The sequence below is a fragment of the Euleptes europaea genome, chromosome 2, assembly GCF_029931775.1.
Source record: "Euleptes europaea isolate rEulEur1 chromosome 2, rEulEur1.hap1, whole genome shotgun sequence".
In the NCBI taxonomy this organism is placed as follows: Eukaryota; Metazoa; Chordata; class Lepidosauria; order Squamata; family Sphaerodactylidae; genus Euleptes; species Euleptes europaea.
In genome coordinates this window covers 22029472-22050945 of record NC_079313.1, presented here as the reverse complement: position 1 = coordinate 22050945, position 21474 = coordinate 22029472, and the positions used below count along the sequence as shown (strand labels likewise).

The 21474-nt window shown below is 46.5% G+C and overlaps 1 protein-coding gene across 1 annotated transcript in view; it reads right to left on the bottom strand.

Moving 5' to 3' along the window:
* Positions 1 to 21474, bottom strand: part of LOC130473084 (sterol O-acyltransferase 1-like) — a 43238-nt gene that overhangs the window by 7203 nt on the left and 14561 nt on the right. The window contains exons 6-10 of the mRNA XM_056844609.1: positions 20992 to 21070; positions 14497 to 14578; positions 6716 to 6761; positions 3979 to 4108; positions 1240 to 1337 (exon numbers count right to left, since the gene is read on the bottom strand). Of these exons, the coding sequence (XP_056700587.1) occupies positions 1240 to 1337; positions 3979 to 4108; positions 6716 to 6761; positions 14497 to 14578; positions 20992 to 21070 (435 nt within the window). The remainder of the gene's footprint in view (positions 1 to 1239; positions 1338 to 3978; positions 4109 to 6715; positions 6762 to 14496; positions 14579 to 20991; positions 21071 to 21474) is intronic.

The window sequence follows — 21474 nt, the reverse complement described above, 5'->3', positions numbered from 1 at the left end:
ATTATTTTATTCAATTTATACCCCACCCTCCCCAGCCGAAGGCCGGGCTCAGAGAGAAATGTTTATTGTTTAAAATGACTAATTCTGTCCACAGTTAATCTGCTATAACGTGGATGAGAATAATATACCACCAAAGAGTTCAGTATTTTTGGTGTTATAAACTTCAACTCTATGTCCAAATATACATCTAGTCCTGTTGTGGCCATATGAGACTTTCTGTCTAAATAGGACGCTTCTTTTGTTCGCTGTAAAGCTGTGCTTTCTTTTTTCACGTTTTAATTTTTTTCATAATTTCAGATGGCAAATACCAAGATACATGTTGTATGGTAGAACAGAGCTTTAAAAAATCCTCAATAGCTTCAAAATTTCCAGAAGTTTTACATCTTTATGTATTATCAACAGGGATGCAGAAATTCATTAACCGCTTTCCTCTACCTTAAGGAATCCCAAAATGGCTGACAACCACAATCCCTTCCTCTCCCCACAACAGACACCTTGTGAGATAGGTGGGGCTGAGAGAGTTCTGAGAGAACGGTGACTGCCCCAAGGTCACCCAGCTGGCTTAATGTGGAGGAGTGGGGAATCAAACCTGGTTCTCCAGATTAGAGTCTACTGCTCTTAACCATTATACCAGTGGTTCCCAAACTTTTCGGGCCACCACTCCCTTGGTTCCACAAACTCAACCCAAGAACCCCTACCCTACCCAACAACACAGTTGAAGGGGCCAACCTCTAGCACCTCCTGCTGCCCCCTTGCCTCGTAGTGCCCCCCTAGGTAATCCCACTGCCCCCCAGGGGGTGGTACTGCCCACTTTGGGAACCACAGCACTATACCATGGCAATTAAAGGGAGCCAAATAGCAAATCCCAAATAATGCTGAACTTCTTCAGCATTATTCAGGGCCGCTTTGGCCCCACCACCATTTCCCCCCCTCCCCCCTTTCCCCCTCACTTACCTGCTGGCTGAGTCCTTGCTGCCTGCCACCTCCAAAGTCTACGTGGACTTTGGAGACGTCGGCAAACTGAATGCTGGGGCTCTTCCAAGCCCTGCGCCGCATGTTTTTCAGGTCCAAGTTTAATAAATCCCAAACATTTTGTTTATCTGAAAAAGCCGATGTAAGGATTCAGCCTTTTTTGAATTTTTTGAAAATGTCCAGGTTCATTAAACCCAAACCTGAAAAAGAACAGAAAAAAATAGTACATACCTCTAACCCAGACTATTAGCCTTACGCACTAATTACCTTATAGAACATTCGGTCACCAAAGCGCAGCATCTCAGCAAAGGCATTAAGCCAGCAGTGCAGGAATGAGAAGAAGACTAGGAACAGCATCAACATACCTGGGGGAGTAGACAGCAGGGGGAAATGGTCAGGATAATTTTATTCATTGTACTAACTTGTTGCTTGGACCGGAAGAGGAAATCTTTGCTTTCGTTTTACGCTTGAGTCTAAGACAGCAGTTGCCAAATTTTTTGAGCCATGGAGCACTTTTCAGGAGAGAAATAGTCATGGAGCACTAAATTTCCACCTGGCATCTATATACTAAACCAAATGTAGTACTTTTCTTTCCATTCTCTTCACGGAGCACTAGGATGTTGCGCGGAGCACCAAGCGCTCGGTGGGGCACAGTTTCAGAACCGCTGGTCTAAGAACAGTGAAGCAGCAGGACTGCCTTTTCTCTGGCAAAGGCCAGAACATCCTTTGGGAGATATGCCATGAGAATGCTGTAAATAGAGAAGCAAACTCCCAGAACCCTGCATCATTCAGCCACACGGTTTCTTGCAATCCTCCCAGGTACTAGTACTGTGGAGTCCTACAAATCAAATAGCCTGTACAGCTGAGATCTGAATCAAGATCCCACTTCATCCCTTACCCACTAAGATAGTTTATAAATTGCTACTGCTATTACAATTCCAACTGTAAATGTATCTAAATTTTACTTATTTTATGTATTTAAATTTTGTTTAAGTTTTATTTATTTTATCCCAAAAATATATATTTTTCTTCTTCTTCCTCCTCTTTCCCCACTGCCCCCCTTCCCGGGACTCCCGGGAAGGGGGGCGGTGGTGGTTTAAACTGCTCTGTGCTGCCTGGGCAGGCAGCGCAGAGCAAATTAAAGACCCACCGCCCCTCTTCCCGGAAGTCCCGGGAAGGGGGACGGGTGGGTGTTGAAACTGCTCTGCTCTGCCTGGGCAGGCAGCGCAGAGCAAATTAAAGACCCACCGCCCCCCTTCCCGGGAGTCCCGGGAAGAGGGGCGGTGGGTCTTTAATTAGCTCTGCGCTGGGAGGGGCCTCCCGCCCCCAGCTGGCTGGTGGCGTCCCAGCCGGCTCCCGGGGTGGCCCAGCTCCGCGCCCTGCTGCCGCTGCATTCGCTCTATAACACGCACTGACATTTCCCCTCACTTTTGAGGAGGAAAAAAGTACGTGTTATAGAGCGAAAAAAAATACGGTATAAAGATTAAATTTATTATGAAAGCTAAGAGTATGTTAGAGGGCTTTTTACCAAAACTACTCCAAAATTTTTGAAAGAATTGTTTAGATACATAATAACAGCGGCCAGAGTTACATTTGCGCCATTGTCGTCTGTATGCCATACATTCAAACATTCATAAAGTTTGGAAGCAAGCGAATAAACCTTCAATTAACATCTGGAGAGAGAAATTATGGTTGTATATGAGGATGGCCAAATTAACGGAATTCCTGCACGGGAATGATATGGAAGAATTTAAAAAAACATGGTCTAAGGCCGCCTTATATTGGGATAAGTTGGCAAAAATGGATTTTACAGTTATAATTAACGAGATATAGAAATTAGAGTAACTTTATATCCTTGTGTTATAAATACTAAATACTGTTTAGACACTTCTACGGAAGTCGGGTGAAAGGTCACTTTTGTGGTGGGTGGAGGGAGATGGGGTATCTTTTCTGAATATTTGAATTTTATAATTAAATTGTATTAATTAAGGTATATAGATATCCTTCTGATTTTGTATTTTGTATTTTTGTATTTTATTTTATGATAATTTTTGTTGTTGTATTGTTTTCTGTTTATTTTGTTTTTTATTTTGTTTTTGTTATAAAATTCAATAAAAATTTATATTAACAAAAACATTCATAAAGTTGTAAGGTCTTCAATCTCTTGGGTTACTGGAGGTTGGCATTTATCTCTCCACTGCTGCAGTACAAGTCTTTTAGAAACAGTAACGGCACAGAGGGTTTATTTTCAATGATCACCAATTAGTCTCCGAGAGACCGGAAAACAGTTTAAAAGTATATATGAATCCTCAAAGTTCAATGAACATTTCAATACAAAACTGAGAAGTAACTACTTCTTCCCAAAAAGACTGAATAACTGGACAGGCCGAGAGCACATGTTTAAGAGATGCGTCTTGTAAGTTACAATGCAAGCAATTAGACACTTTACTTAGTCCTTTTCTGAAAAGGTGCTGTGGTGTCCAAAATAAGCATAATTTGTTGCTAAATAGGTTGCAGCTTAAGGTCCATAAAAACAACAGGTATAAATTGTAGGGCCATATTCCATTGCTTTGGCAAAATAGGGTGACCTAGCTCCTTATTCCATTCATTTCTGAGACTTTGCATATATTTACTAATTGACATCAAATATTTATAAACATACATTGTGGGTTTCATTTTCTGCAGTGATTCATTGAGAGTTTCCAAGAGTAAGGGAGATTCTGAAACACTTAGTACTGCAGGACCATATTTAGATCCCAATAGATGTTTCAGCTGTAAATATTGCCATCCAACAGAGGATGATCTATTGTATTTAGACCTCAGCTTAGAAAACAACAAAAACTTGTTTTCCTGATCTATTAACTGGTCCAAAATAAAAATCCCCCTATCTGTCCAAGCCTTCCATAAAAAAAGATTTCTTCCCAATTTTCAAATCTGGATTGGCCTATTTCCAACATGGTTTTCAGAAACATTTTTATGGGACAGGGGTAAATGCTGTAGAAATACCTGGAAGAATGGAGTTAAAGATGCAAAGAACCAGCCCTCTTGAGTTGAAGGGTTCCTGATTGTAGTTCCGATATATAGGGATGCAGAGTCGCATGAAGACGTAATAAGCGTAGAAGAGTGAACCAAGTACCTGGGCAAGGGGAAAGACATGAACCCGCTTTACACTGAGTCAGGTCCTTGTTCTATCAAGGTCAGTATTGTCTATTCTGACTGGCAGCAGCTCTCCAGGCAGATGTCTTTTACAGCACTTGCCCCTTTCAAGTAGAGACTCAGGGCTTGAACCTGGGACCACCCTAGTATTAAGCAGATGCTCTACCACTGAGTCACAGTCCCTTATTTGAGCTACCTCAGTTAAGCTATTATGATTCACTGATCTTTGGAACGACTCATAAAAGCTTATGTGTGTGTGTTAAGTACCGTCAAGTTGTCTCCGACTCATGGCGACCCTATGAATCAATGTCCTCCAAAGTGTCCTATCCTTAACAGCGCTGCTCAGATCCTGCAAATTGAGGGCCGTGGCTTCCTTTATAGAGTCAATCCATCTCTTGCTGGGTCTTCCTCTTTTCCTGCTGCCTTTATCTTTTCCTAGCATGATTGTCTTTTCTAGTGACTCTTGTCTTCTCATAATATGTCCAAAATATGACAGCCTCAGTTTAGTCATTTAGCTTCTAGGAACAGTTCAGGCTTAATTTGATCTAAAACCCACTGATTTGTTTTTGGGCGGTCCAGGGTATCCATAACACTCTCCTTCAACACCACATCTCAAAGGAATCTACTTTTTTCCTATCAGCTTTCTTCATTGTCCAGCTCTCACACCCATACATAGTAATAGGGAATTTGTTAGCCTTTAAGGTTGTCACTCATTGTCAGTTAAGCTAAGACATTTTTTACAAGAAAGCTAAACCATTGTGGAGGAGGATGCACACCCTCCCTCTCCCTTGCTGGGTGGTCTATCTCTCCTCTCACTCTAAAACCAGGTACCTTGCAGAAGCAGCACGATGGGTGAGGAAGATTCCTTGGCCACATAAATTCGCCAGCCAGAACATGAGTTTGAGCTAAGCAATTTACTGCAGCATACAGAGATAAGTAACAGGGACGGCATTCCAAAAGATGTAAGTTTGAAAACCGAAACACCATTTCAAGCTATCTTATCTATACCTTTGAAAGTCAGACAGGTTCCTATTCCTCATACTCACAGGGCCAAATGAGCAGCAGCCATCTTTTCCCAGAACAGCTGAAAAAGTTTAGGCCATTTTCAACCTTGGGGGCCGGGGAAAAGGAGGAGCGGAGAGGAATCATTCAACCAAACAGATTCTCAGGTTGTGTTGATGGCAGTAGCTGCCATTAGAATCAGGACAAGATCTGTGCATTCTGAACCGACCGCTTTGAAGACATTATTTAAAAGCTTGGGTGGGAAGGCTTCTCGGTTACTGCCTGCTGCCTTCAGCAAGGGCTCAGTGGTAGAGCCTCTGCTTTGCATGCAGTGTTCCCAAGTTCAATCCCTGGCGTCTCCAGTTTAAAGGACCAGGTAGTAGGTGAGGTGAAAGACCTCTGCCTGAGACCCTGGAGAGCCACTGCCAGTCTGAATAGACAAGACTAACCTTGATGAACCAATGGTCTGATTCATTATAAGGCAGCTTCATGTGCGTTTCAGAAAGTTTACCAATTATTTAATACGGCGCCTAATGGCACCTTAAAGACTGACAAACATATTGTGGTATAAGCTTTTGTGAAGGGAAAATTACATTAAACACCCCAGAATGGATGTTGGAAATGGTGTAGAAGCTATCACACAAACAAATTTAACAAGAACATGGCAGTTCTGCCATAGCCCAATGTCTTAAATCAGGCCTATAATTAGCTACACACCTATAGAGAGTAAGAACTGTTTCCAGGAAACCAGGCATGGAAGCTTTACAAAAACTGGTTCTTCAAGTTCTTTAACACCAACTTATGGACCTGTTGAAAAGTTGTCTTACAAAGCAAAACCAGTAGAAAATCAGGCAAAAAAAGGACCAAGGGACAATAAGCATATGTAATGACAATAATGAATGCAGCAGTGTGCAATCTGTTGAGTGAATGCCATGTATACAAAGGGTTAAAACAGAACAAGACTTTGGATAATACATTAGACTCAAACCCTCTTCAGATTGAAGAAGAAGAAGAGTTGGTTTTTATATGCCGACTTTCTCCACCACTTAAAGGAGACTCAAACCGACTTACAATCACCTTCCCTCCCCCTCCCCACAACAGACACCCTGTGAGGTAGGTGAAGCTGAGAGAATGTGACTTGCTCAAGGTCACCCAGCTGGCCTCTGCTGCTCATGTGGAGAAGTGGGGAATCAAACCCAGTTCTCCAGATCAGACTCCACAGATCTGAGCAGGGATTCCGCTGCTTCCCACAGTAACACTTATTTTGTAATTAAGCTCTTTAGACAAACATAAGGAAGACTCAGAATAAGCGTATGATCCGCAATCTTGTTCTGTAGTAACATCTTGGCTGCACAATATTCAATGCCTTTGTACACATACCATCACTTCAACAGACTGTATACTGTTGCATTCAGTACTGGCAGTACATGTGCCTTTTAGTTCTTTGGTGGTGGTGTTGGACTGATCGTATTGAAGACCTGCCCCCTTGTTACATAGTGGTACAACAATTCCATAGAAGAACATTAAAAAAATTTATCTGGAGATAGCTAGGATTTTCCACCCAAACCCCCCAGAAAACACTAACCTGTGCAAACATGGAAGCTACATAGCTCCATCGTCTTGTGGGGGTCCTGTAAGAAAGAGAACTCAGCATTATACCCCCCTCCTGGTGTCAGCAAAATACATAACCACCAAAACCTGTTTTTAAGAAGCATTAGAAGAATTTCATTAAAGCTGCCAACACTAAGCAGTAAACACAATCCAAACTCTGCTCTATTTCAACAACTAGATATTGCAAATACTTAATTTAGACCAATCAGATTTGTTCAGCTGCTGCAAGAAAACAGAGTTGCACTTACCTGTAACTGCTGTTCATTGAGGTCTTCGGTGCAGACACACATGTGGGACTGCGCCTGCGCGCAGGCCTACCACCGGAAAAAACTTTATTAGCCTTAAGCCTCAGACTGGGGATGCCCCTCCCACCACAGGCGGGGCCGGTCTTAGCTATTGGGCGGGGTATCCCCCTCCCTCCTCAGTTCCTTGCTCGCCGCCGACCAAATCTGAAGCAGGTAAGTAAAGGTGAACATATACTAAACATTTTTCCTCTCATTGTTCTTTTTTTTTTTAGGTCGACAGCGGGGTCGGAAGGGAGGGATGTGTGTCTGCACCGAAGACATCAATGAACAGCAGTTACAGGTAAGTGCAACTCTGTTTTCATCTTCTGTCTTCGGTGCAGCCCCACATGTGGGATTTTAACTAGCTTACCCATTAGGAGGTGGGGTCGACTATGAGAATAACGACTGAAGAACTGCTCTGCCCACTGCTGCATCCTTTCTGGCTTGCAGGTCGAGTGCGTAGTGTTTCACAAATGTATCCTCGCTCACCCACATGGCTGCTTTACAGATCTCACCCACTGGGATCCTTCTGTGGAGAGCGGCAGACGAACCCTGTGCCCTAGTGGAATGAGCCTTGATCTCTAGGGGACATGGGAGTTGTGCTTGACGGTAGGCAATCTTGATTGCAGAGACCACCCTTCGTGCTATAGACTGGGCAGGTGCTGGGGAGCCCTTCTTGGGGTCCTGATAACAGATAAACAGTGCCTTGGACCTTCTAAAGTGTTTGGTTCTGTCAATGTAATAAAGAATGGCTCCTTTCAAATCTAATGTGTGAAGTGTCTTTTCCGCCCGGGAAGTAGGGGTAGGGAAAAAAACCGGTAAGACCAAATCCTGAGCCAAATGAAAAGCAGAAATAACTTTAGGCCTAAACCTAATGCTGGGGTGAAGGACGATCTTGTCCGCGTAAACTCTGAGGAAAGGCTCATCAACGCGGAAGGCCGCTAACTCCCCAACTCTCCTAGTTGAAGTGACCGCAACTAGGAAGGCTACCTTGGCCAACAGGAACGATAAATGAACCTGGTTCATGGGTTCAAAAGGGCCTAACATAAGGTTTGCTAGTACCATAGAGAGAGACCACTGAGGGGTCAGCTTGGGAGTTGGAGGGAACAAGTTAGTAAGACCTTTTAAGAACCGTTTGGACAAAGGGTGAGAAAAGGTAGTGTAGCCCTCTACCCTATTGTGGAAGGCTGAAATGGCTGCTAGGTGAACTCGCACAGAGGAGACCGAGAGGCCTCTCGTGGTCAACTCTAAAAGGTAGTCAAGGATCTTGGGGAGTGGGCACAGAAAAGGTGAATAACCTTTGGCTTCTGACCAGGTCCGAAATCTCTCCCACTTTATGTCATAAGAGTAGCGAGTCGAGGGCCTCCGGGCCTGTAAGATAACCTCTTGTACTGATGGGGAAAGGCCTACATGCGAGTGGGTAGGATTCTCCATGCCGTAAGATGGAGCCTCTCTACATCGTGGTGTGCTAACTCGCCCCAGCGAAGGAGGTTCGGGTGGCAAGGTAGAGACCTGTAATTCCCCTTGGCTAGGTGTGTCAGCTGGGTGAACCAGATCTGTCGCAGCCACCGAGGGGCTATTAAGATGCAGTCGGTGTTGTCCACTAACAATTTCCCTAAGACTCTCGCTAGAAGAGGGAATGGAAGGAAGGCATAGAACAGGAAGTTGGTCCAGGTGATCTGGAAGGCATCTCCCAAGGAGTCCGGATCTCTTCCTGCCAGACAGCAAAACCTTTCCGCCTTCTTGTTGTCTCTGGTGGCAAAGAAGTCTATCTGAGGGAAACCCCAAGTGTGGAAGATGGGCCGGAGGAAAACGTCCTGTAGTTCCCACTCGTGATTGGTAAGAAATTCCCTGCTGAGGGAGTCTGCCCAGGTGTTGTGTACTCCGGCTATGTGAATGGCTCTTAAATGTATGTCGTTCACTAGGGCTATCTCCCAGACCCTCTGGGCTTCTCTGCAAAGGAGGATGGAGCCTGTACCCCCCCGTTTGTTGATGTAAAACACCATACAGGAATTGTCTGCCTGCAGGAGTGTTCTGGAGCCACGGAGGATATCTGTAAAGGAGGTAAGTATGTAACGCACAGCACTTAGTTCCAGCATGTTAATATGTAAAGATGCTTCCCTATCACTCCATCTTCCCTGGATGGAATGACACCCACAGTGACCCCCCAACCTTCCAAGGAGGCATCAGTTGTGAGGGTAAACTCTGGAGTCCAGTAGCCCAGGGGTACACCCCTCAAAAGGTTAGGCTCAGAGAGCCACCACTCTAACAATCTCAGGATCATTCTTGGGACAGAAAGTCTGTGCCACTTAGAGTGACAGGAGTAGTCGTATGCCCTTATAAACCAATTTTGTAAATCTCTCATGTGTAGCCGAGCGAATGGGGTGACCACCGTGGTTGATGCCATGAGTCCTAGCAACCTCTGGATAGAAACTATTGGTTGATGTCTGCACCGCATAAAGTGGTGAGCTAGGTTCTTAATGGCCATCACCCTTTCCTGGGGGAGAAACGCTCTACCCGCAGGGGAGTCTAATACCACCCCAATGAACTGGGCTTTGGGGGAGGGGTCCAACCTTGACTTTTTTAGGTTGACCTTGAGGCCCAGTTTGTCACAGGTGGTCAGGACCAGCTGTAAATTGGTGGAGAGGGTATCTGGGTCAGCGGCTGTGAGGAGCCAGTCATCGAGGTAAGGGTAGATAGTACAACCCTGGTTCCTGAAGTAAGACATAACCACTACTATGCATTTTGTAAAGACCCTGGGGACTGTTGCAAGACCGAAGGGGAGGACCGTATATTGAAAGAATTCTGAACCATAACGGAACATGAGGAATTTTCTATGGTCAGGGTGAATGGACACATGAAAGTATACGTCCTTGAGGTCTAAAACCACAAACCAAGTGTTGGGTGTGATAAGCTCCATAACAGAGGGTAAGGAGACCATCCTGAACTTTGAAATCTTTAAACATTTATTTAGCAACCTGAGGTCAATGATGGGTCTGGACCCCACATCCTTTTTCTCAACCATGAAGATTCTTGAGAAGAAACCGGAACAGGGTGGAACAACCCTTTGGACTGCACCTTTCAGGAGGAGTTCCTCTAGTTGGGGTGCAAACTCGGGAAATGGGTTATCGCCTTCTAACGAGGCAGGGGAACAAACTGGGGTAAACTTGAACTCCAGGCGATAGCCTTCAGAGATAACTTTCAGAACCCAGGAGTCTGAGCATATGGAACTCCAGGCCTCCTGAAACTTAGCCAACCTGTCCAGGAAAGGCAGCTCTTCCAGGCAGACCTGGGGAGATAGTCAGAATTTTTGACCAGATTGTCTCTGATCCTTGTGTTGGACATTGGGGCTGGGCCGAGGTTTGAAGGACTGCTTGCGTTGACCTTGCTGACTGGTCTGTTGAAATTTTCCCTGAGGAGGATATGGCTGGAACCTCTGGTATCGTTGGTATCTAGGGAAAGAGGATGAGCCGAAGGTCTGCTGACGAAACTGAGCCCTGTCCCGTTGCTGGAATTGGAAGGGTTGAGCTACTCCCAAGGATCTAGCAGTCTGGCGATCTTTTTTCAGGTTAGTGAGGAACTCTTTGGTCGTAGATGCAAACAGTGAGTCGCCTTCAAAGGGGAGATCCTCGATGAGAGATCTTGTGTCCACTGGAAGAGCTGTGGAGCGAAGCCATGCGTGTCTTCTTAGAGTAATAGCTGAAGCCATGGTTCTGGCTGCTACGTCTGCAGCATGTTTGTCTGCATTTATCTCTTGCCTTGAGAGGCGAGTAGCCTCTGATTGGATTAGACGTAGGGCATTTCTGGACTCTTCTGGGAGCTCGATGTGAGGAGCTGCCTTTTCCCAAAGGAAGAGTTGGTACCCCCCCATAATTGTTTGATAGTTAGCAATGTGGAAGCTTAGGGCTGAAGAGGTGTAGGTTCTCCTACCCAGCTGATCCAAACGCTTGCTTTTCTTGTCTGCGGGTGTGGAGTGCAGGCCCTGTCTTTGCTTGGATTGCATTTCGCTTGCTACTATGGAGCAAGGAGGGGGGGTGTACCAAAAGGAATGCAGCTGCTTCAGGTTTTATCCTGTAAAGGTTTTCAATCTTCTTCAAAGACTCAGGTGATGATGCAGGCTTCTTCCATATTGAGCTAGCAATCTCAGAGAGGCCCTCCAGGACTGGGAAGGCAGCAATCCCGGGAGAGTCGGGGTAAAGGCGGCTGAGGATTTTATCCTTCGGCTTGTTGTCTGCAGTAGAGATGTTAATATCGAGGGCCTCGGCCATCCTGATCATCTGCTCCATTCTGAGTTTTAAGTCCTCTGATGGAGAGATGGCCTCTGTGTCGCCTACTAGTTCATCAGGGGATGGCTCGTAGACCTCCTCAGAGCTCCCGGGGGAGCCTCTGGTTTCTGAGTCGCTGCGTTCTGATTCTGGTCTGGGGGATCTCTGAGACAGTGGAGTAAAAGGAGGGGGAAGTTGAGGTGTTCTCAGGACAACTGGCTCTCCCTGTGCAGTCATCTGTCTGAACCTGCAGAATTCTATCCAGTCCCTGACTAGCTCCTGAGAGATGGAGGGAGCGGAGGCCAAAGGTGCAGGTTGGAGGATTTGCTGTGGTACCGAAGGGCTCGGTACCAGGAGCGTCAGATCCGGTAGTGTCGGATCTGAAATCAGGAGGGGGTCCTCCACAGGATCCAGTTCCAGGTCGGAGAAACACTGGAGAGGGGAGCCGGAGTGGAAGGATGGTGTCCTCGGTACCGGTGGTACCGAGGGTTGGAGGCTCGGATCTGGGGTCTTTTTGGTGGACACGGACTTCTTAGGCGCCGAGCGGCTGGATCCGAAGGGCTTGTCGTGGTGCTTAGTCTTATGCTTGTGCTTTTTTGACACGTGGGTCGGATCCGAGAGGGTCGGATCCGGAGACTTCGGTGCCGAGTTGGGACCGGGTGTCGGTGCCCAGCGTACGGAGTGCGCGCCTCCCGGGGTTCTGGAGCCCGCAGATGGGGAGGGGGCGGCTAGAGCCTTCTTCCAAAGTTCGGCGCTCAGCCGGTCTGTGCAAGCATTGCGAGACCGGGTGGAGAAGCCTTGACAAATCGCACATTTTGAGACGTTGTGCCCCTCACCCAAACAGCTTAGGCAAAGCTCATGCTGGTCGGAATGTGGCATCTTTGCAGAGCATTTTGTGCAAAGTTTAAACGGGGTCTTGGGGCCATCGCGGCTCTCGGTGCACAGAGGAGAGGACCGGGATAGAGAAGGGCTCTTCGTTTAATACTCTTCTTTTTACGTCCTTTAGTTTCAATTATTTATTTATTTATTTATTTATTTATTTGAGGATCGACGAATAACGGGGAAGGAGGAAGCCGACCAGGCGGGCCTAGGCGGCAACCAAAGACTTACGAACTTGTAGAACTGGCAACGCTGAGGTAAGGCGAAAAGCTCCTAACTTGGTGGCGGCAAAAAAGGAACTGAGGAGGGAGGGGGATGCCCCGCCCAGTAGCATGGGGTGATTCCGGCGCTAAGACCGGCCCCGCGTGTGGTGGGAGGGGCATCCCCAGTCTGAGGATTAAGGCTAATAAAGTTTTTCCCGGTGGTAGGCATGCGCGCAGGCGCAGTCCCACATGTGGGGCTGCACCAAAGACAGAAGATGAACTGTTAAGTCTCATGGCAGTTAACTATAAATACGTAAGGGTATAGTGAAGCAAAATCAATAACGGTATCAACTCTACACTGGAACAACTTCCAACCAAATCTCTCATCTATTATTCAAGGCACCCAGTACTTGGTATTGAACCTTCTATCAAATGCACAACTCAACCAAACATTCAGAAAAAAGCAAGCAATACAATCCTCACAGGACTGTAACAGTTCAGAAAATGGTTGGAAAACACTGCGTTAAATGATCTCCCCGGCTTTAAAAAAAAAAAAATCCCTGCATGTGAAAAGCAAGCACATCAGAGAAGTGCTTTCATCTGCAGGAAGGCTTTGATATGAGGTGGCCGTCAAGCATAGGGTCTTCTCACTTGAGCAGCGCTTTTGTACAGATTGCCTTCCAACATCCTGTCGGAATGGACTAATTGTTTGAATCTGCTTAGTATATTTCACAAAGCTGTAAGAATCACAAATTAAAAGCTAGGAAACAGCAAGATTTAGAGCCAGACTATGCAGGCTATCCCCCTCCCCAAAGCAAGAGAGAATTCTGAAGGCTCTCCCCCCAAAAACAGACACAGACAGTTGGACATGCACACAGTGAAGCAGGATTTGGGGGCTGCCTCTCTCCTTCAGTTGCTTATCTCTCCTTTGCATTCTCCTTAGGGGCTAATTTTTTCTAGGAATTGGGAAGGGGAGGAACAGGAAAAACTAGCCTTAACTAAGAGAGATCATACAGGCAAAGAAAGGCAGCCAGTGACTCCTCTCTCTGGGTGAGACCTCCACCCGCTGCATATCTCTATCCCAGTGATCCCAAAAGCAGTTCCCAGGGGTACGCCGCCCACTGATGTATTTGCTTTGGGGGAGAGGTGTTCTGTGGTGCCAGCAAAGAGCCAGTCCTGGCTTTTCTCCACTGTACTTGAGCAGGAGATTTTTCAGAAGATCCCAGGAGCCATCACCTTTGAGTCTGCGGGGAGAAGCCACTGGGAAATAGCTGCCCCCCTCATTGGAGGATGCTTGGTTTGAAACCTCCCAACATTTTGTAACGGCCACCAAGACAGCCATTTTGTAATCAACCCTGCCTCCCATGGCAGCCAATTTGTCACGGTTCCCACTACACATTCTCAAATTCCAAAAGCAGCCACAGGCTCAACAAGGTTGGGGGATCCTCTGCCCTATGGCCACTGTCGGACAGAACTCTCGGATGGCGAATCTGGGAGAGGCGTGGGGGATCCCATCCTCCCCCACCACTTCCCTGCCTGGCTGGACACTCAGCAGCACCACCAACTCATTTCTGTATACATTGCAGATATATTCATAACATTAATACTTTGTTTCAGAAATTTATGCGGGGTTCCTCACCACCTTGGATTTCTTTAAAGAGGATGCTGCTTCCATTTAATGGAGGAGGATGAGGTTCCCCTGATCTTAGTTGATATCATCAGGCATACTTGTTAACTCGTACTAATGATTGGGATCCCTCCTTACAGTATCATCTTGGGATCTTTGGGAGGCTTCTTGTCAAGTGCCCCTCTCTAAGGGGAATGCATTAGGGTCTACTTATGCTGCAGGTTCCCCATATCTGCAGAAGAATACCCAGTATTTGAAGCTGGCCCCATTTTGGGGGACTTCTGAATTGCATGGGGGTCAAGTCCAATAGTAGATTTATGATAACCAGATGTTTAGAGGGTAGGTGTGCATTATATAGGTGAACACGTAGCCCCCGTTGTAGCCTTTTTGCACCATTGGCTGTATTCCACCGAATGCATGTGTTAAATGAATTTAAAACATTTGGCTGCTATGAAGAGGGAAGTAACTGCACACAAGATTATTCCTACTGACTTTACCTGGGATACTCATCTCTGTAGATCAGGGTGGGAGCAAAGAGGAAATACAAATACTGAGAAAGTCGAGGAAGCTGAACAGAGTCTGAAAAGACAACAGGGAAAAGTTGATTTAGTATCAGGCCATAAAGAACACTAAAATATCCATAACTCAATTTCCCTAGGATAACCTGATTCTTAATTAAAACCTGGGGGTTAGCAATAAACGTTGCCACAATTTCTGTATTCTGACAACCACCCAGCAAAGTGGTTTTCACTATTCTGACATTATATGTTTTAAAAATTAAATTACAGTACAACCCTATGCACAGCTACAGCCTTCTAAAGTCCACTAAATTCAGTGAGCTCAGAAGGGTGTAGAGCTATTTAGGATGGCACTGTAAGACTATTTGACAAGTCCATGAAGAGCCATTCCCTAGACCACATTATATTCACGAACTACTGTCATAGCACTTTCCCCTACCAGGATAGCAAAGCATCAGAGACTCGTCTTGAACAAAACACAGGATTTTCTTATATATCCAGCACCACCAAGACACTAGAGGGAGGTCGAGTAATTCTATAACACATCTTGCAAAACAGATGCTATGAAATCTTTGTCTGAAATGGAGAAGAACCTTGAACCAGTTCCATACTGCAGATTCTGACCTCAGGACAGCACGGGGGCAGAATATTTATTTAGAAATTTATACGCCACTTTTCTCCCCAATGGGCCCAAAAAGAGCCTTGGTTACTCACCGTGAAGGCTTCTTCTGCTCTGGGATACAGAGGCCATCTTAAGAGTGGGTGTTTCCTCTTCCTCTAGTTCCGGGAGGCAGGACCTAAACTTTTAAGTGCCTATCTCTGGAGGAAACGCCCCCGCCCTTTTCAGTCTAAAAACTTTCCGAGCAAGGAGCACAAACAGTTAAAATTGAACATCAGTAAGAAAAAACAGTAGAAAGATAAAGTAGAATGCTTAAGACAACTGTAAGTTTGACTACAACCCTATTAATAAAAAACTACCATTAGTAAACTCAACTTGTGATTCGAATTATATTATTTTACTGAGCTAAATTATTTTAGAGAATCCAATTTGTGAGAATTCAATTGAACAGCATCCTCCTAATTTTACTTAGACGTCTGGGCGGGCAAGATGGCCTCCGTATCCCAGAGCAGAAGAAGCCTTCACGGTGAGTAACCAAGGCTCTTTCTCGCTCTGGGAGAGGAGGCCATCTTAAGAGTGGGACTTAAAAGAGCTGTCCCTGCCCGGGTGGGATCAGACGTCTTGGAGAACGCTTTGAAGAACCCGCCTGCCAAAGGCGGCATCAGCTGAGGCATACAGGTTAAGCTTGTAATGCCTCACGAATGTGGAGATTGAGGACCACGTGGCGGCCTTACAAATCTCCTCTATAGGAGCTCTGCGGTCGAAGGCCGCTGACGTGGCAGCGCTTCTGACTGAGTGAGCTGTCAAGCCAGAAGGTACTGGAATTTTTGCCGCCCTATATGCCTGAGCAATACACTGAGTGATAGTGCGACTAACTGAAGCACGGGACATGGATTTACCTTTGTTAGGTGCTGTTAAATTGATAAAAAGCGCATCAGATACTCTAATGTGTTCTGTACGAGAAATATATGTTTTAAGGGCTCGTCGGAGATCTAAGGTGTGCCAAATTTTCTCTTGTGGAGCTTTAGGATTTGGACAGAACGAGGGGAGGACGATGTCTTGGTTCCTATGAAAATTGGAGTTAACTTTTGGTATAAAGGAAGGGTCAGGAGCAAGGACCACCTTGTCCTTGTGAAAAGTGCAAAGACCCGGTCTGATGGATAGGGCTCCTATCTCTGACACCCGCCTGGCTGAAGTTACAGCCGTTAGAAAAAGCGTCTTCATCCTCAGGTAGCTTAATGTGACATGCTTCAGAGGTTCAAAGGGTGGCCGTGTAAGGGCTGTTAATACTGTGTGTAAGCTCCAGGTAGGGAATCTGTGTCTAACTGGAGGAGAAATCAAGGTGAGTCCCTTTAGAAAGGCCTTAATATGTGGATGTCTAGTCAAGGGATAACCTGAAAGCTTTGGGACAATAGCAGCTATTGCCGCCAGCTGTCGGCGTAGTGTGGCTGGAGACAGGTTCTGTCTTCGTCCGTCCTGTAAAAAGTCCAGTATTTTGGAGATATGTGGCTTGATAGGGTCCACGCGTTTTCTCTGGCACCATCTGACAAAAGCTTTCCATGTTGTGTTATAGATTCTTTTTGTAGATTGCTTTCGGGATGAAAGAATAGTTTCAGCAACCTCTGTGTCGTAACCTAGTTTTAGGAGGCGACTCCTTTCAATACCCAGGCGGTCAGTCTGTACCAACCTGGGTCCGGGTGGTGGATCGGCCCCTGAAGGAGGAGATCTGGTCGAGGTGGAAGCGTCCACGGTTCTGCGATGGACATCTCTAGCAGAGTGGGAAACCATGGGCGACGCGGCCAGTAAGGAGCCACAAGAATGACTGTGGCCTGAAGCAGATTGATTCGTCTGAGGACCCTGGGAAGGAGTGGGAACGGTGGAAAGGCATATAGCAGTCCCGCTGGCCATGGTGCCGTGAGTGCGTCTGTCTGTTCCGCTCCCTTCTGGACATACCTGGTGTAATACCGTGGCAGCTGATGGTTTTTGTTTGACGCGAAGAGATCTACTAGGGGCATGCCACACCGATTCGTGAGGAGCTGAAAGACTTCCTGGTTCAGAGACCACTCTGCTTCGTTGAGATTTTGCCTGCTGAGCCAGTCTGCGTCTACGTTGAGCACTCCCTGAATGTGTTCCGCTGTTATGGAACACAGGTTGGTCTCCGCCCAGGACAGGATTCTCAGGGCTTCTTTGTGAAGAGCAGAAGACCGCGAGCCCCCCTGCTTGTTGAGGTGAGCTTTGGCTGCCACATTGTCCGTTCTCACCAGTAGATCTGTGCCTGATAGATGACGTTTGAAGTGCAGGAGGGCATAATAAATTGCACGGAGTTCTAGGACGTTGATGTTCATCTGTTGTTCTTGAGTTGACCAGGTGCCCTGTGCTGGATGACCGTTCAGAATGGCTCCCCAACCTGTGAGAGATGCATCCGTGAATACCTGGACTGGTGCTTGTCGTATGTATGGGACCCCTTTTTGAAGATTTTCTGGAATGGTCCACCACTTGAGGCTGTGTCTTGTCGCTGTAGAAAGAAGCAGGGATTTGTTCTTCTTGACCAATATGTCTTTTTGATAGATCTTTAAGAACCACTGAAGAGGCCTGGAGTGTAGACGGGCCCACTGCACCGCCGGAATACAGGATATCATTAGACCCTGCAACTTCGCCAGGGTCATGAGACGAACCTTGGTAGCTTGCATTGTTGATTTGGCCAAGCTGCAAATTTTGCGAATCTTGTCTGGGGGTAAGACAAAGGTGTTGGCGACGGTGTCGATATATACACCCAGATGACGTAGATGTTGAGTTGGTTGAAGATGACTTTTCTTCTGGTTTACTAAAAAGCCGTGGTCTTTCAAAAGTTTGAGTACGATGCTTGTGTGTCGAGTGCTTTGAGTCTTTGACGATGAACAGATTAGAATGTCGTCTAAGTAAGGATGGATTCTTACGCCCTCTTGACGTGCTAGCGCTACCAAGGTCACCAGAACCTTGGTAAAGACCCGTGGGGCTGACCCCAAACCGAAGGGGAGGGCTTTGAATTGAAAGTGGTGTCCATTGTGGAGAAACCTCAGAAATCGCCTGTGGTCTGGATGAATGGCAATGTGCAGATACGCCTCGGTTAAATCTACCGAGGTAAGGAAGTCTCCTGGTCTTAGTGCTTCCGATATGGAGTGCAGCGTCTCCATCCTGAATCTTCTGTATGTTACATGCTTGTTTAGGTATTTTAGATCGAGGATGGCCCGCCATCCCCCGTCTCTTTTTGGCACTGTAAAGAATACGGAATAAATGCCCAACAATTGTTCCGATGGGGCCACATATTCTATTGCCTTTATCTCCAACAGATGTTGTATGGCTGTTAGAGTTCTGAGTCTTTTGTCCGGTTGACGGGACACAGGGGACACTACCAGTCGATCTCTTGGAATTTTGGAAAATTGGATCTGGTAACCGTGTAAGACAATCTGTAGAACCCAGTGGTCCGGATGGGAGAGGGACCATTGGTTGTGGAACAGGCTGAGCCTGCCCCCTACTGGATCGCATTTGGCGTCACTGTCTTGTTTGACGAAAGGGCTTTTCCCCTCTGTCACTTTGAAAGTTGTTAGTTCTGGAGTTCCTAGAGAAGCGCCCTCCTCTGCGAAAGGAACCCCTGCTATAGCTCCACTGGCCTCTCCTCTGATCAGGTCTGTATCTTGAGTATGGGTGAAATGGACGAAAGGAAGTAGAAGTAGAGAATCCCTTTGATTCCTTACGTAGACTTCTTGGAAGATACTACTTCTTATCTTTTGACTCCACTAATATCTCGTCTAATTTTTCTCCGAACAATTTCTTGCCCTGGTAGGGATATCCCATCAGTACAGATTTAGATCTGTGTTCGGTTTGCCATGGACGTAACCATAAGGCCCGCCTAGCTGCAGTTGCGGTAGCTAGGGCCCGTGCTGAGAAGCACATAGTATCTAGTGTAGAGTCTGCTAGAAAGGATACTGCCCGCAGGATTCTGGAAACTCCCTCCATAGCACTTCTATCTTCTTCAGGAATAAGCTTGGACAACTTCCTAGTCCAGACTATAGCTGCCCTGGACACTAAAGCAGACGTAATGGAGGAGCCAATAGCCAGGGCTGAGGCTTCATGGGCTTTTTTACAGGCCAGTTCAGTTTTCCTATCAACTGGGTCTTTTATAGAAACTAGGCCTTCTTCTGTGACTGCATCAGAAGAATGTAATGCAGTAATGGGGCTTTCCACTAGAGGGAGTTTGAGTAACTCAGAAGCATTAGTGGCCACATTATATAGTTTTTTAGTAACTGGTGGAAACTGCTTTCCCCCCATCGGTCTTTCCCATTCCCCCTGTAACAAAGACAAAAAATAATCTGGTACAGGAACCACTCTGTCAGAGATGTTATGCATATGGAAAAATTCTTTTGCACCTTTTTTATTGTCTTGAGAGGGGGTTGAGTCTTCATTAAGGTCTAAAGCAGCCAGGACTTTAGTTAAAAAAGGTTGAAAATCTTCAGCCTCAAATAGCCTATTTTGTTTGGCAGGTTGGGGTGAAGGGTCTTCTCCTTCAGAGAATTCACCCTCCTCTCTATCAGAAACCTCGTTATCAGAGGAGAAGGGGGAGGCAACCTGCTCAGGTTGCTGTGGTTGAGAAGGAGCATTAGCTTTTAGAGCTGCCTTAGTGGGCCAACTGCCCTTCCCTTGCAAAGTATTTTGACCTGTCTGCTCCCCATCCCCCACCTGGTCGTTGTCCCTAGGAATTTGCATTTGCATGCCAGAAACAGAAGGGGTCGGGGAAGGAAGCTGAACCGCCCGCAGCCCCTCTGCAAATGCGTCCTTAATTATAGACGCGAGCTCTGCCCTGAGGAGAGCAATCTCACTTGCGGCAGACTGAGAGGGAAGGGGGGGGGGGAAGTACTTTACCGGCTTCAGACGCGGCTGCAGACTCGGCCGGACCAGGCTTTTCTGCTGGCGAGACGCCTACGGCCTGATCATTAGCATGTTTGCTGGTAGAGGGGATAACGGCCGAAGCCGCTGTTTTTCCCCGGCCGTGCCTGGATCCGGAGGATTTTTCTTTCTCTGTCCCCTTTGCGGTTTTAACCGCTGCAGCCGCTGACGCGCGGGCGCGAGCTGCAGAGAGGAGGCGTTTTGCGCTGCCTGAATGAGAATTTCCTCTCTTACGCTTGTTTGCCGCTTTCTTTGATTTGCCTAGTAAATCACCGGAGTGATTGTCAGTAGGCGGATCCCGGGCGACCGGCATTGCCTGGAGTAGACCCGGGTCCAAATCTCCCTCAGAGATGTAATTATCAAGACGATCGGTCGCCATCTTGTTTTGGCGGGAAGGAAAACTTTCCCCTGCCCCGCCTCAGACTAACACTAAAAGGGGAGAGATAGAGATATAGAAGGACAGATTTTTTTTTTTTTTAATAGATTAAAACTAGGTAGAGATAGAAAATAGAAATAGAATAAGTGAGAATAGAATAGCTCAAGGTAGAGAGCTGTGGCTACACTGCTCTTCCCGGACGAGGCAGGAACAAGACTGAAAAGGGCGGGGGCGTTTCCTCCAGAGATAGGCACTTAAAAGTTTAGGTCCTGCCTCCCGGAACTAGAGGAAGAGGAAACACCCACTCTTAAGATGGCCTCCTCTCCCAGAGCGAGAAAGCAGCTCTACAACATCATTCTCTACTCCTTCATTCCCCCCCCCCCACAACAGCCACCCTGTGAGGAAGGACAGATTGAGAGAGTGATTGGCCCAAGGTCATCCAGCAAGCTGGCATGGTAGAGTGGGGATTCGAGCCTGGGTCTTTCAGATCCTCGTCTGATAGTCTAACTACAGCACATTCTAACTTACAGCATTCCAGCAGGGCAACGTTACTCACTTGTCTTCGGCGGACTAGAGGACAGTATCCGGGGGACGTTCTCTCTGATAAAAGAGTGACCTTTCATAACCAGACGGACCTGCAGAGAAGAATTGAGAAGACAGGGAAGTTCTATCACATTTAATATACTGCAATAAGCCCCAGATTAAATATACTTAACACAATATTTCCTCCATTAATGCCGTACATTCATTTTGGTGAGTCATGAAACTGAGCAAGTATTGTCTGACTTTTTGCTCTTTACGTTTTGTATTATAATTTTTTAGAGAAACACTGGCACCCTTGTGCGAATTCTATTATTTCGCAATAGGGTTTAGTTAAACAAGCAAGTCATTTGACAGTTTCAAAGTAATAACAAACAAACAAAATTAGATCATTTCTGAAACAGTGCCGCCTTTGTGGTTATAGGCAGGAGAGAAAACAAGGCAGTATTTTAATAGGCAGTCTGGGAACAGACCTATACTTAGAGGACATCCACAAGGC